At 54.4% G+C, this 14,445-nt stretch overlaps 1 protein-coding gene across 1 annotated transcript; it reads left to right on the top strand.

The window, feature by feature from the left end:
- Positions 1 to 521: 521 nt before the first annotated feature.
- Positions 522 to 6,468, top strand: LOC145338992 (E3 ubiquitin-protein ligase CCNB1IP1-like). The gene is given in 5 exon segments (XM_080183413.1): positions 522 to 818; positions 3,280 to 3,510; positions 3,512 to 3,602; positions 3,832 to 3,834; positions 6,254 to 6,468. Coding segments are annotated over 5 exon segments (837 nt in total).
- The last annotated feature ends 7,977 nt before the right edge of the window (positions 6,469 to 14,445 follow it).

Here is a 14,445-nt window from a genome sequence, read left to right as displayed (position 1 = left end):
TTCCACATCCAGCGCAGGCGCACTGCTCTCCCCGCGCTGCGCAGGCGCTCTCCCTTCCCCGCCCTGCGCAGGCACTCCCCCTCCCCGCCCCGCGCAGCCGCTCTCCCCTGCGCAGGCGCTCCCCCTCCCCGCCGTGCGCCGGCGCCCTCTCTCCCCGCCCTGCGCAGGCGCGCCCCCCTCCCCGCCCCGCGCAGGCGCTCCCCCTCCCCGCCCTGCGCAGGCGCTCTCCCTCCCCGCCCTGCGCAGGCGCTCTCCCCTCCCCGCGCAGCCGCTCTCCCCCGCGCAGGCGCCCCCCTCCCCGCCCCGCGCAGGCGCTCCCCTCCCGCCCCGCGCAGGCGCTCTCCCCTGCGCAGGCGCTCCCCCTCCCCGCCCTGCGCAGGCACTCCCCCTCCCCGCCCCGCGCAGCCGCTCTCCCCTGCGCAGGCGCTCCCCCTCCCCGCCCTGCGCAGGCGCGCCCCCCTCCCCGCCCCGCGCAGGCGCTCCCCCTCCCCGCCCCGCGCAGGCGCTCTCCCCCGGCCGCCATGGCGATGTGTGAGGATGTGTTGCTGTGTAATTTCTCCCGATGCCGGGCCCGTCTGTCCGGCTTCGCCTGGGTCACCGCCTGCTCACATGTCTTCTGTGACCGGCACGGCAGCGGGGAGTTCAGCCGCTCCCCCGCCCTGTGCCCGGCCTGTCAGAGCGCGCTGGCCGGAAAGCTGGACATTGTCCGCACCGAGCTGAGTCCCTCCGAGGAATACAAGGCCATGGTGCTGGCCGGACTCCGGCCACAGCTCATACTGGACATCGCCGCACGGGCACTGGCCTTCTGGACCTACCAGGTACCGGGGGGGGGCACCCTGGGGTGGGGGGGGATGACACTGCACCCTGGGGTGGGGGGGATGTCACTGCACCCTGGGGTGGGGGGGATGTCACTGCACCCTGGGGTGGGGGGAGATGACACTGCACCCTGGGGTGGGGGGATGACACTGCACCCTGGGGTGGGGGGGGATGACACTGCACCCTGGGGTGGGGGGAGATGACACTGCACCCTAGGGTGGGGGGAGATGACACTGCACCCTAGGGTGGGGGGATGACACTGCACCCTAGGGTGGGGGGAGATGACACTGCACCCTAGGGTGGGGGGATGACACTGCACCCTGGGGTGGGGGGGATGACACTGCACCCTGGGGTGGGGGGGATGACACTGCACCCTGGGGTGGGGGAAGATGACACTGCACCCTGGGGTGGGGGGGATAACACTGCACCCTGGGGTGGGGGGATATCACTGCACCCTGGGGTGGGGGGGATGTCACTGCACCCTGGGGTGGGGGGGGATGACACTGCACCCTGGGGTGGGGGGGGATGACACTGCACCCTGGGGTGGGGGAAGATGACACTGCACCCTGGGGTGGGGGGGATGTCACTGCACCCTGGGGTGGGGGGGATGACACTGCACCCTGGGGTGGGGGAAGATGACACTGCACCCTGGGGTGGGGGGGGGATAACACTGCACCCTGGGGTGGGGGGGATAACACTGCACCCTGGGGTGGGGGAAGATGACACTGCACCCTGGGGTGAGGGGATGACACTGCACCCTGGGGTGGGGGGGGAATGACACTGCACCCTGGGGTGGGGGGGATGACACTGCACCCTGGGGTGGGGGGATACCCTGGGGTGCTGACACATTCTCCCCCCACCCCCTCTCCCCACTTTCAGGGTGCTGACACATCAAACCCCCCCCCACCCTGGGATGCTGATACACCTGCCCTCCCCCACCTCAGCTGCAGCCCCTGATGAGCGCCCGGGGGGGGGGTGGTTTCTGTCAATAATGGGGTAAATTAATTTTAACTTTGTTCACATTCTCACACGGAGACTGGGATCACGGTGGGGGTGTTGGCGGAGGGGGTGTGTGGGGGAGTGGAGGTTAGGTCAGACATTGATCAGGAACCTCAGCCACTTGGACATCACTCCCAGTTCTGGGAACTCTTGGAGAGGAGCCGGGGACCCAGCGTAGTTTCACCCCCAGAATAACACTCACCCTCAACAGACAAAGTACAGGGGCAGCATGGTGGGTTAGCGCTGCTGCCTCACAGCGCCAGGGACCCGGGTTCGATTCCCGGCTCAGCGCACAGTGGGTCAGCGCCACTGCCTCCCAGCGCCAGGGACCCGGGTTCGATTCCTGGCTCAGCGCACAGTGGGTTAGCGCTGCTGCCTCACGGCGCCAGGGACCCGGGTTCGATTCCCGGCTCAGCGCACAGTGGGTTAGCGCTGCTGCCTCACAGCGCCAGGGACCTGGGTTCAATTCCTGGCTCAGCGCACAGTGGGTTAGCGCTGCTGCCTCACAGCGCCAGGGACCCGGGTTCGATTCCCGGCTCAGCGCACAGTGGGTCAGCGCCACTGCCTCCCAGCGCCAGGGACCCGGGTTCGATTCCTGGCTCAGCGCACAGTGGGTTAGCGCTGCTGCCTCACGGCGCCAGGGACCCGGGTTCGATTCCCGGCTCAGCGCACAGTGGGTTAGCGCTGCTGCCTCACAGCGCCAGGGACCTGGGTTCGATTCCTGGCTCAGCGCACAGTGGGTTAGCGCTGCTGCCTCACAGCGCCAGGGACCCGGGTTCGATTCCTGGCTCAGCGCACAGTGGGTTAGCGCCACTGCCTCCCAGCGCCAGGGACCCAGGTTCGATTCCCGGCTTGAGTCACTGTGTCAGTGGAGTTTGCACATTCTCCCCATGTCTGTGTGGGTTTCCTCCGGGTGCTCCGGTTTCCCCTCTCAGTCCAAAGATGTGTTGGTTAGGGTGGATTGGCCATGCTAAATTGTCCCTTAGTGTCCAAAGATGTGCAGGTTAGGATGCATTGGGCTGTGCTAAATTCTCCCTCAGGTGTAACCTGAACAGGCATTGGAATGTGGCGACTAGGGTATTTTCACAGTAACTTCATTGCAGTGTTAATGTAAGACTACATGTTGAAGTTGTACAGGACATTGGTAAGGCCACACTTGGAATACTGTGTCCAGTTCTGGTCACCCTATTATAGAAAGGATATTATTAAACTAGAAAGAGTGCGGAAAAGATTTACTAGGATGCTCCCGGGGACTTGATGGATTGAGTTATAAGGAGAGGCTGGGATAGACTGGGACTTTTTCTCTGGAGTGTAGAGGGGTGATCTTATAGAGGTCTATAAAATAATGAGGGGCACAGATCAGCGAGATAGTCAATATCTTTTCCCCCAAAGGTAGATAGTTGCTTCTGTTGCCTGCTGAGTCTCTGTGTGACCGAGGCTGTGTTTTAACGTGCGCTCTCTCAGATCCATCAGGAACGGTTGTACCAGGAGTACTCCTACAGCAAGGCCGAGGGACGACTGAAGCAGATGGAGAAGGTGTACACCCAGCAGATCCAGGGCAAGGAGCTGGAAGTCAGCAACAGCCGTAGCGAGGTGTCCTCACTCAAGAAGCTGCTGGAGGAATACAAGAAGCAGTACAGCGAGATCTCCGAGAAGCTGATGGAGAGGAACCGGCAGTACCAGAAGCTTCAGGGCCCTCTATGACAGCCTGCGTCTGCGTAGCATGGCCATGAGTGGCGAAGGGGAACCAACCGGTCCTCCCGCACCCCACTACGGCCTCCCCTTAGGTACGAGCCGCCCACTGCACCCCTTCTGTCACAGCCCAACTTTTACAGATGCCCCCATAGAAAGCATTCTTTCTGGTTGGATCACAGCTCGGTCTGGGCTCCTGCTCTGCCCAGGACCGCAAGGAACTACAAAAGGGTGGTGAACGTAGCCCCCAATCCATCACACAAACCAGCCTCCCATCCATTGACTCTGTCTACACTTCCCGCTGCCTCAGGGGGGGAAAAGCAGCCGGTATAATTAAGGGCCCCCCCCAACACACCCCGGACATTCTCTCTTCCACCTTCTTCCGTCGGGGAAAAAGGTACAAAAGTCTGAGGTCCCGTACCGACCGACTCAAGAACAGCTTCTTCCCTGCTGCTGTCAGACTTTTGAATGGACCTACCTCGCATAAGCTGATCTTTCTCTACACCCTCGCTGTGACTGTAACACTACATTCTGCACCCTCTCCTTTCCTTCTCTATGAATGGTATGCTTTGTCTGTATAGCGCGCAAGAAACAATACTTTGTATCCCAGTGACAATAATAAATCAAATATTAAGTTGATCTTTCTCTACACCCTCGCTGTGACTGTAACACCACATTCTGGACCCTCTCCTTTCATTCTCTATGAATGGTATGCTTTGTATAGCACGTAAGAAACAATACTTTTCACCGTATCCCGATACATGTGACAATAATAAATCAAATATTAAGTTGATCTTTCTCTACACCCTCGCTGTGACTGTAACACTACATTCTGCACCCTCTCCTTTCCTTCTCTATGAACAGTATGCTTTGTATAGCGCGCAAGAAACAATACTTTTCGCTGTATCCCAATACACGCGACAATAATAAATCAAAATCCATGTTGAGTTAAATGATCTCACTGAATCCCTATTGTGAATCATAGAATCCCTACAGTACAGATAGAGGCCCTTCGACCCATCGAGTCTGCACCAACCACAATCCCACCCAGTCTCTATTCCATTAACTCTCACCCTGCTAATCCCCCTGACACCAGGGTTAATTTAACACGGCCAATCCACCTAACACGCACATCTTTGGAATATGGGAGGAAATCGGAGCATCCGGAGGAAACCCACGCAGACACGGGGAGAACGTGCAAACTCCACATTGATAGCGACCTGAGGCCAGAATTGATCCTGGGTCCCCGGCACTGAGAGGTAGCAGTGCTGGCCCACTGTGCCCACTGTGCAGTCAGTCCACCAAATCTACACTCAGTCTCTGAACGAGCATCTTACCCAGACCCATTCCATCGCCTATTTCAGTAACCCCACACACCTACTAGTGCTCGATGTACTGGAAAGGTCACCGCTCGTGCCCTGATCGCCTTGCCTTCAAATTCCAGCCCAAACTCATTAAAGGCCTTCGAATCCACGTCTTAGAGCAAAGCTTCATTCACCATGGCTCTTATCTCCATCCTTGTCCACTTCCGATCTCTCTTTCTCTCTCTTGAAATCAATATCTTCCCCCCATTATCTTGATCGTTATTCCGAGTGTCCCATTTTTATCCAGCGGAGAGGGGACGGGGAGCAGGATTCAATTTGGGATGGCATTAGACAGAGTGGGAGAGAGGAAAGAGAGACTGGACAGGGTAGAGAGAGAGAGGGGAATTGGACTGAGTGGGGAGAGAGAGAGAGTGAGATTGGATTGAGTGGAGAGAGAGAGAGGGGAATTGGATTGAGTGGAGAGAGAGAGAATGAGATTGGATTGAGTGGAGAGAGAGAGAGAGGGAATGGATGGAGAGACGGAGACTGTGGGATTGGTGAGAGGAGAGAGAGTGGGGAGGGAGAGTGAAATTGGATTGAATGGAGAGAGAGAGAGGGGAATTGGGACTGAGTGGAGAGAGAGAGAATGAGATTGGATTGAGTGGAGAGAGAGTGGGAATGGATTGAGTGGAGAGAGAGTGGGAATGGATTGAGTGGAGAGAGAGAGAGTGAGATTGGATTGAGTGGAGAGAGAGAGAGTGAGATTGGATTGAGTGGAGGGGGAGAGAGAGATTGGATTGAGTGGAGAGGGTGAGAGTGGGATTGGATTGAGTGGAGGGGGAGAGAATGGGATTGGATTGAGTGGGAATGGATTGAGTGGAGAGAGAGTGGGATTGGATTGAGTGGAGAGAGAGAGTGGGATTGGATTGAATGGAGAGAGAGTGAAGGGGGAGAGAGTGGGATTGGATTGAGTGGAGAGAGAGAGTGAAGGGGGAGAGAGTGGGATTGGATTGAGTGGAGAGAGAGTGAAGGGGGAGAGAGTGGGATTGGATTGAGTGGAGAGAGAGAGTGAACGGGGAGAGAGTGGGATTGGATTGAGTGGAGAGAGAGTAAAGGGGGAGAGAGTGGGATTGGATTGAGTGGAGGGGAGAGAATGGAATTGGATTGAGTGGAGAGAGAGAGTGGGATTGGATTGAGTGGAGAGAGAGTGGAGGGGGAGAGAGTGGGATTGGATTGAGTGGAGGGGAGAGAATGGCATTGGATTGAGTGGAGGGGGAGAGAGTGGGATTGGATTGAGTGGAGAGGGGGAGTGTGGGATTGGATTGAGTGGAGAGAGAGGGGGAATGGATTGAGTGGAGAGGGGGAGTGTGGGATTAGAGAGAAGGATTAGGCAGGCGGGGGTACGTCAATACTGACTGTATGTTTACCTCTCTCTCCATCAGGTGGAATGTCCAAGTTAGTCCCGACGGAGACCCACGTGGAGAGGGGCTCCGGCGAGGGTGACTTCCGCCTCCGGCCCTCGTTCTTCGGCTCGCCCGTTGCCGACGGCCCAGGGGGTTTCTTTGGATTCTCCCCGGGTGAAGAACGGGCCCCTCAGCACCGACAGCAGGCCCCCAACCCAGGACCCAGCTGCTCCTTCAAGATGAAGAAGATGTGAAGTGGCAAAGTGTGGAGGGCGGAGGGGGTGAGAGAGGGAGAGAGGATCCAGAGGCCCAGGGACCGGCAGTGAGTTCAGACACAGTCCGGTCACCTCCCTGAGATACCCAATCCAGCGTCACCCCAAACCCCCTCCCTGGCAGTGACAGTCCCCCATTAGGGTGACCCTTACTTCACGCAGTAGCTCCCAAATCCAACACTTGGATCTGTTTGGTGTGACAACTGGCTGACTCAAGGTCTCCTTTCGGTAGTGGACCATAAACTGTTGGTAGCGGCCAGCTCCCGTGGGCCTGTCTCCCCCAGTGAAGATTTGTGGCACTTGTTGTTCGCCAGCCTCTCGTGTTTCACCGCGTTGCTTTTGTTCTTTCAAGAGTTTAAACGAATAAAACTTTCTTGCCTTCAGGAGGGGGCCTGGTTTTCTCATTTCACCTCTGTAACACGTGGAGACACGGCGGGTGTGCAAAAAAATCCCTTTAGCCCCTCCAACTGTTCAACAGGCAATGGATCTGTAACAGCAATCTATCACATCCCAGAATGTACAAACAACAAAGAAAATTCCAGAACAGGAACAGGCCGTTCGGCCCCTCCAGGTCTGCACCGACCCGTGCTGCCCCCGACTGAACTAAAACCCCCTCCCCTTCCGGGGACCGTATCCCTCTATTCCCATCCTGTTCATGGATTTGTCCAGACGCCCCTTAAAACTCACTGTCGTATCCGCTTCCACTCCCGGCAGCGAGTTCCAGGCCCCCACCCCCCTCTGTGTAAAAACCCCGCCTCGTACATCTCCTTTAAACCTTGCCCCTCGCACCTTAAACCTGTGCCCCCCCCCCCCCAGTAATTGGCTCTTCCACCCTGGGGGGGGAAAAGCTTCTGACTCTCCACTCTGTCCCTCTCATAATCTTGTAGACTTCTATCAGGATCTCCCCTCAACCTCCAGTGAGAACAAACCAAGTTTCTCCTTGTAGCTAATGCCCTCCGTACCAGGGTAACATCCTGGTAAATCTTTTCTGTCCCCTCTCCAAAGCCTCCACATCCTTCTGGTAGTGTGGGTGACCCAGAATTGAACACCATATTCCAAATGCGGCCTCATAAGAAGAAATAGGAGCAGGAGTAGGCCATCTAGCCCTTCGAGCCTGCCCCGCCATTCAATAAGATCATGGCTGATCTGAAGTGGCTCAGTTCCACTTTCCTGCCCTCTCCCCATAACCCTTAATTCCCTTGTCTATCAGAAACCTATCGACCCGTGTCTTAAATATATTCAGCGAGGTAGCCTCCACCACCTCAACGGGCAGAGAATTCCAGAGATTCACCACCCTCTGAGTGAAGAAGTTCCTCCTCAACTCCGATCTAAACTGCACCCCCCCCCCCCCACTTTATCTTGAGGCTGTGCCCTCTAGTCCTGTTGACCTTTCTAAGCAGGAAGAATCTCTCTACCTCTACCCTATCCATCCCTTTCATTATCTTATACGTCTCTATAAGATCCCCCCCTCATCCTTCTAAACTCCAACGAGTACAGACCCAGTCTATTTAGTCTCTCTTCATAGTCCAACCCCCTCATCTCCGGTATCAGCCGAGTGAACCTCCTCTGCACTCCCTCCAAGGCCAAAATATCCTTGCGCAAGTGCGGCGACCAAAACTGCACACAGTACTCCAGCTGCGGCCTCACCAGTGCCCTGTACAGTCGCAGCAAGACCTCCTGCTTTTATATTCTATCCCCCTCGCTATGAAGGCCAGCATCCCATTCGCCTTCCTGACCACCTGCTGCACCTGCAGACTGGGTTTTTGTGACTCATGCACCAGGACGCCCAGGTCCCTCTGCACTGTAGCATGCTGCAGCTTTTCACCCTTTAAATAGTAATCCCTCCTACTATTATTCCTGCTGAAGTGGATAAAGCGGACCTAACTAAGGTTCTATAAAGCTGCAACATGACTTGCCAATTTTTAAACTCAGTGCCCCGGCCGATGAATGCCAGCATGCCGTATGCCTTCCTGACTACCTTCTCCACCTGCGTTGTCACTTTCAGTGACCTGTGTATCTGTACACGGGTCATTTGGCCCATCAGGTCTGCACTGAGTCCAGCTCCACCCAAGCCCTACTCCCGTAACCCAACATATTTACCACACTAATCCATCTAACCTACAAATTCCGGGACACTAAGGGGTAATTTAGCACGGCCAATCCACCTAACCTACACATCTTTGGACACTAAGGGACAATTTAGCATGGCCAATCCACCTTGACCTACACATCTTTGGACACTAAGGGACAATTTAGCACGGCCAATCCCCCCTAACCTGCATATTTTTGGATTGGAAACCCTCTGGTTTCTTCCCACAGTCCAAAGATGTTCTCACTGTGAGTCACCACTGAGCACTATACTAACGTGGTCAATCTCTCCTTGTACATCATCCTGCCATTCCCCGGAATCAGCCTGGTAAAGCTTCGCTGCATTTCCTTGAGATCAAAAACATCATTCCTCAGAAAACAATGTGGTCTATCCAGCCCCCTCTGGAATACATTCAACGTTTTGGCATCAACTCCTTCCCGTGGGAATGAATTCCACAGGTTCACCGGGTGAGGAAACGTCTCCTCATCTCCGTCCTAAATGGTCTACCCCCCCCCCCAATCCTCAGACCCCCTGGTTCTGGACTCTTCCCCCCCCACCATCGGGAACATCCTCCCGGCATCTACCCCTGTCCAGTCCTGTTAGAATTTGATAAATCTCTGTGAGATTCCCCCCCCGAACTCCAGTGAGAACAATCCTAACCTCGTCAATCTCTCCTCGTACCTCCGTTCCCCCGGGAATCAGCCTGGAAAACCCTTCGCCGCCACTCCCTCGAGAGTGAGAACATCCTTCCTCGGAAACTTGTACGTGGTGCCTGGATCCAGACATTATTCTCGGCTGTGTATAAGTTGAGGAATGAATTCTCTGTACTTCTCGATGTGTTTTTTGAGGAGGTGGTGGACGAGAGGTATTATCACCAGATTAGTAATCCAGCGGGTGCCCCCTCCCCCCCAGTATCCGGGGGCCTGGTTTCGAATCCCACCAATGGCAGGAAGAACAGCGCTGCTGCCTCACAGCGCCAGGGACCCGGGGTCGATTCCCGGCTCGGGTCACTGTCTGTGTGGAGTCTGCACATTCTCCCCGTGTCTGCGTGGGTTTCCTCCCACAGCTCGAAAGATAGAACAAAGAACAACCCAGCACGGGAACAGGCCCTTCGGCCCAATGAGCCCGCGCCGCCATCTTAACAAAGCATTTTCCTACACCTACCTTGCCCCGTGTGTATGCGAATGGTACCCCCATTGTAGCCAGATTCAGGGGAGAATAGGGTCAATTTGTTACACCAATCAGCCTAAGAGCACATCTTTGGGGTGTGGGAGGAAACCGGAGCACCCGGAGAAAACCCATGCAACCACGGGGAGAATGCGCAAACTCCCGCAGACACTGGCCCAAATCCATCTATCTGCACAACAAACAGTGATAGTCACTGAGCTGTTGTGGTGCCCATCTGCTGGTCCAGTTTTAAGCGCACACAACTGACACAAACTACTAGGCCACTCTCGAAACATCCAAGAGCAGCCCACGCACGACCCACCGTGTGCATGCCCCTCGTTTGACAACAAGGTGGACCGACACCTGCGGATTAAAAGAGACAAAACATTAACGTGTAGTATTACATTTCCAGTAATGTCCCGAGGTTCTGACCCTTTTTAAAACCGTCTCCTGTAACCCTCCATCCCTGTTTCATTCAGGTGCCTATCTAAGTAAACCTTAAACAAGTCCAGCGTGCCTGTCTCCACCACCTTACTTGGTAGGTTAGGGTGGATTGGCCATGCTAAATTGTCCCTTAGTGTCCAAAGATGTGTAGGTTAGGGTGGATTGTCCATGCTAAATTGTCCCTTAGTGTCCAAAGATGTGTAGGTTAGGGGGGATTGTCCATGCTAAATTGTCCCTTAGTGTCCAAAGATGTGCAGGTTAGGGTGGATTGGCCATGCTAAATTGTCCCTTAGTGTCCAAAGATGTGTAGGTTAGGGTGAATTGGCCGTGCTAAATTGCCCCTTAGTGTCCAAAGATGTGTAGGTTAGGGTGGATTGGCCATGCTAAATTGCCCCTTAGTGTCCAAAGATGTGCTGGTTAGGGTGGATTGGCTATGCTAAGTTCTCCCTCAGTGTTACCCGAACAGGTGCCGGAGTGTGGCAACTAAGGGATTTTCACAGTAACTTAATTGCAGTGTTAATGTCAGCCAACTTGTGACACTGAAACCTTTCAAAAAAAATTAACCTTCACCCTATTTCCATTTATTTCATTCTGTTTTTTCTTTGCATCTCATTTATCCATTTTTATCACCCTTCTTTCTCACAAGGCAGGCACGCTGGCACACTGGGTTAACGCTGCTGCCTCACAGTGCCAGGGTGCCTGGTTCGATTCCCGGCTCGGGTCACTGTCTGTGCGGAGTCTGCACATTCTCCCCATGTCTGCGTGGGTTTCCTCCGGGTGCTCCGGTTTCCTCCCACTGTCCGAAAGATGTGCTGATTAGATGGATTGGCCATGCTAAATCGCCCCTTAGTGACAGGGGGGTAGCAGCTCGGGTAAATGCGTGGGGTTATGGGGATAGGGCCTGGGTGGGACTGTGGTCGGTGCAGACTCGATGGGCCGAATGGCCTCCTTCTGCAGGGGAGGGATTCTATGATTTGACTGGTCTTGCTAAATTCTCCCTCAGCGGACCTGAACAGAGCGTGGCGACGAGGGGATTTTCACAGTAACTTCATTGCGGTGTTAATATCAACCGACTTGTGACAATAATAAACTTGAAACTACTGGCCTTGCCCCCACCCAAGGGACAGGGAGCAAGCTTGGCTCCAGTATCGCCTTGGCAAACAGGGTGACTCACTCAGACAGGAGAATGGGGCAGTGTTTCTGCTCTTTTAATTACTCTTAAAACACTTCTTTCACAAACACAGTTCTGTGTCATTTTTATTTTTAAAAAAAAGCCCAGTTAGCAGGTAACTAAACAAACTGGACAATCAATAAGTTACAGAAAGAAAATGTACAGACGAACAGGAAATATAAAAACAGAAGAACTGGAATATATATATATATATATATACACTCGATTGTAGGTGTCCAGATCACCAACAACCTGTCCTGGTTCCCCCCCCACACTGACACTATAGTTAAGAAAGCCCCACCAACGCCTCTACTTTCTCAGAAGACTGAGGAAATTTGGCATGTCCGCTACGGACTCTCCCCAACTTTTACAGATGACCCATAGAAAGCATTCTTTCTGGTTGGATCACAGCTCGGTCTGGGCTCCTGCTCTGCCCAAGACCGCAAGGAACTACAAAAGGGTGGTGAATGTAGCCCCCAATCCCATCACACAAACCAGCCTCCCATCCATTGACTCTGTCTACACTTCCTGCTGCCTCGGGGGGGGGAAAGCAGCTGGTATAATTAAGGACCCCCCCCCGCACCCCGGATATTCTCTCTTCCACCTTCTTCCGTCGGGAGAAAGGTACAAAAGTCTGAGTTCACGTACCGACCGACTCAAGAACAGCTTCTTCCCTGCTGCTGTCAGACTTTTGAATGGACCTACCTCGCATTAAGCTGATCTTTCTCTACACCCTCGCTGTGACTGTAACACTACATTCTGCACCCTCTCCTTTCCTTCTCTATGAACGGTATGCTTTGTCTGTATAGCCCGCAAGAAACAATACTTTTCACTGTGTTATTACATGTGACAATAATAAACCAAATCAAATATCAAAGAAAATGTGAACACTGTATGGAACCACTGTAATGAGAGGGGGTAAAACCAGCCTTCACTGCAGTACGGGAGATTCCCTCCTCACTGAATCCCTGGTTTGCACTGAAACTGACAGGGACTTTGGCACAGGAAACGTCAGAAATATACCCACATGTCTGCAAGGGGGCCCCCTGGAAGATACGATCATCTGGGCCAGTGGGCTGACGAGTGGCGGATGCAGTTTAATTTATATAAATGCGAGGTGATGCATTTTGGTCGATGGAACCAGGGGCAGGACTTACTCAGTTAATGGTCGGGGAGAGTTACAGAACAGAGAGAGATCTCGGGGTAACAGGTTCATAGCTCCTTGAAAGTGGAGTCCCAGGTGGACAGAGTGGTGAAGAAGGCATTCGGCATGCTTGGTTTCATCGGTCAGAACATTGAATACAGGAGTTGGGACGTCTTGTTGAAGTTGTACAAGACATTGGTAAGGCCACACTTGGAATACTGTGTACAGTTCTGGTCACCCTATTATAGAAAGGATATTATTAAACTAGAAAGAGTGCAGAAAAGATTTACTAGGATGCTCCCGGGACTTGATGGATTGAGTTATAAGGAGAGGCTGGATAGACTGGGACTTTTTTCTCTGGGGCGTAGAGGGGTGATCTTATAGAGGTCTATAAAATAATGAGGGACACAGACCAGCTAGATAGTCAATATCTTTTCCCCCAAAGGTAGGGGAGTCTAAAACTAGAGGGTAGAGGGTTTAAGGTGAGAGGGGGAAGATACAAAAGTGTCCAGAGGGGCAATTTTTTCACACAGAGGGTGGTGAGTGTCTGGAATGAGCTGTCAGAGGTAGTAGTCGAGGCGGGGACAATTTAGACAGTTACATGCGTAAGATGGGGAGAGGGATATGGGCCAAACACAGGCAATTAATGCTAGCTTATAGGTTCAAAAAAAAGAGGCAGCATGGACAATTTGGGCCAAAGGGCCTGTTTCCATGCTGCAAACCTCTGTGAATCAATATTTGCAGGGGAAGGCTTGGAGGATATGGCTGTATCTGTTGGGGAAGAGCCGAGACGATATGCAGGGGGAAGGCTGCAGTGGGTCCCTGGAGGATATGGTCATATCTGCAGGGGATCCCTCGAGGATACAGCCATATCTACAGGTGGTGTCTGGGGGATATGGCCATATCTGCATGGGGTGCCTGGAAGATATGGCCATATCTACAGGGTGTCCCTGTAGGATGTGGCCATATCTATGGGGAGTCCCCAGAGAATGTGGCCATCTCGGCAAGGGGTGACTGGAGGATATGGCCATATCTGCAGGATGTCCCTGGGGAGGATGGGGCCATATCTGCAAAGGGTCCCCAGAGGATATGGCCATATCTGCAGTGTGGCCCCTGGAGGATGCAGCCATATCTGCAGAGAATCTTTGGATGATGAGGCCGTATCTGCAGAGGGGATACTAGAGGATAGGGCTACATCTCCAGGGCTGTCCCTGGGGGATATGGCCATATCTGCAGGGAGGTTCCTGGGGAGGATGGGGCCACATCTGCAGAAGGTTCCGGGGAGATACAGCCGTGTCTGCAGGAGGCACCTGGGAGATACTGCTGCATCTGCGCGAGATATCTGAGGATATGTCATATCTGCAGGAGGTACTTTGGAGGTATGGTCTTGCAAAATATCTGGGGGATATGGTCACTGCCTCAGGAGGTACCTGCGGGATAGGGCCATATCTGCAGACGGCACCCTGGGGCAGGTGGTCATATCTGCAGCGGTAGATAACTGGGGATACGGCCATCTCTGCAGGATATCTGCGGTACGGGGTCATATCTGCAGGAGGTACCTGGGGGATATGGCCATATCTGCGGGGGCGGGGGGGGGAGGGGGTGGAGTAGGCCATATCTGCAGGAGATAGCTGCGGGGGGGGAGGGGGAGGATCTGGCCAGATCTGCAGGATATTCGGAACAGCCTTGCCTCTGGGCACCCCTGCGCTGCCTGGATTTCACGGATCGATGGATTAGCCTCTCCATTAGCTCCAGAAACCCGCACCTCCACCCCGCAGCCACCCCCCCCCCCCCCCCCACTACCCCGCCGAGACTCCGTCACAAAGCTTCAGCTGATCCGGACGCAGCTCCGGACGGTTCTCCGAGACCCGGGTGGTTTCGGGGAGTCAGGACACGGTGCCGCCGCCACCTGGGGCGGGGAGCGGGGGGGTGGGGAGGGGGGGG

Source organism: Carcharhinus amblyrhynchos, unplaced genomic scaffold (assembly GCF_965287045.1).
Source record: "Carcharhinus amblyrhynchos unplaced genomic scaffold, sCarAmb.v2.hapA chromosome_280, whole genome shotgun sequence".
NCBI lineage: Eukaryota > Metazoa > Chordata > Chondrichthyes > Carcharhiniformes > Carcharhinidae > Carcharhinus > Carcharhinus amblyrhynchos.
The sequence above is the reverse complement of the archived record's forward strand: the minus strand, read 5'-3'. Positions and strand labels throughout refer to the sequence as shown.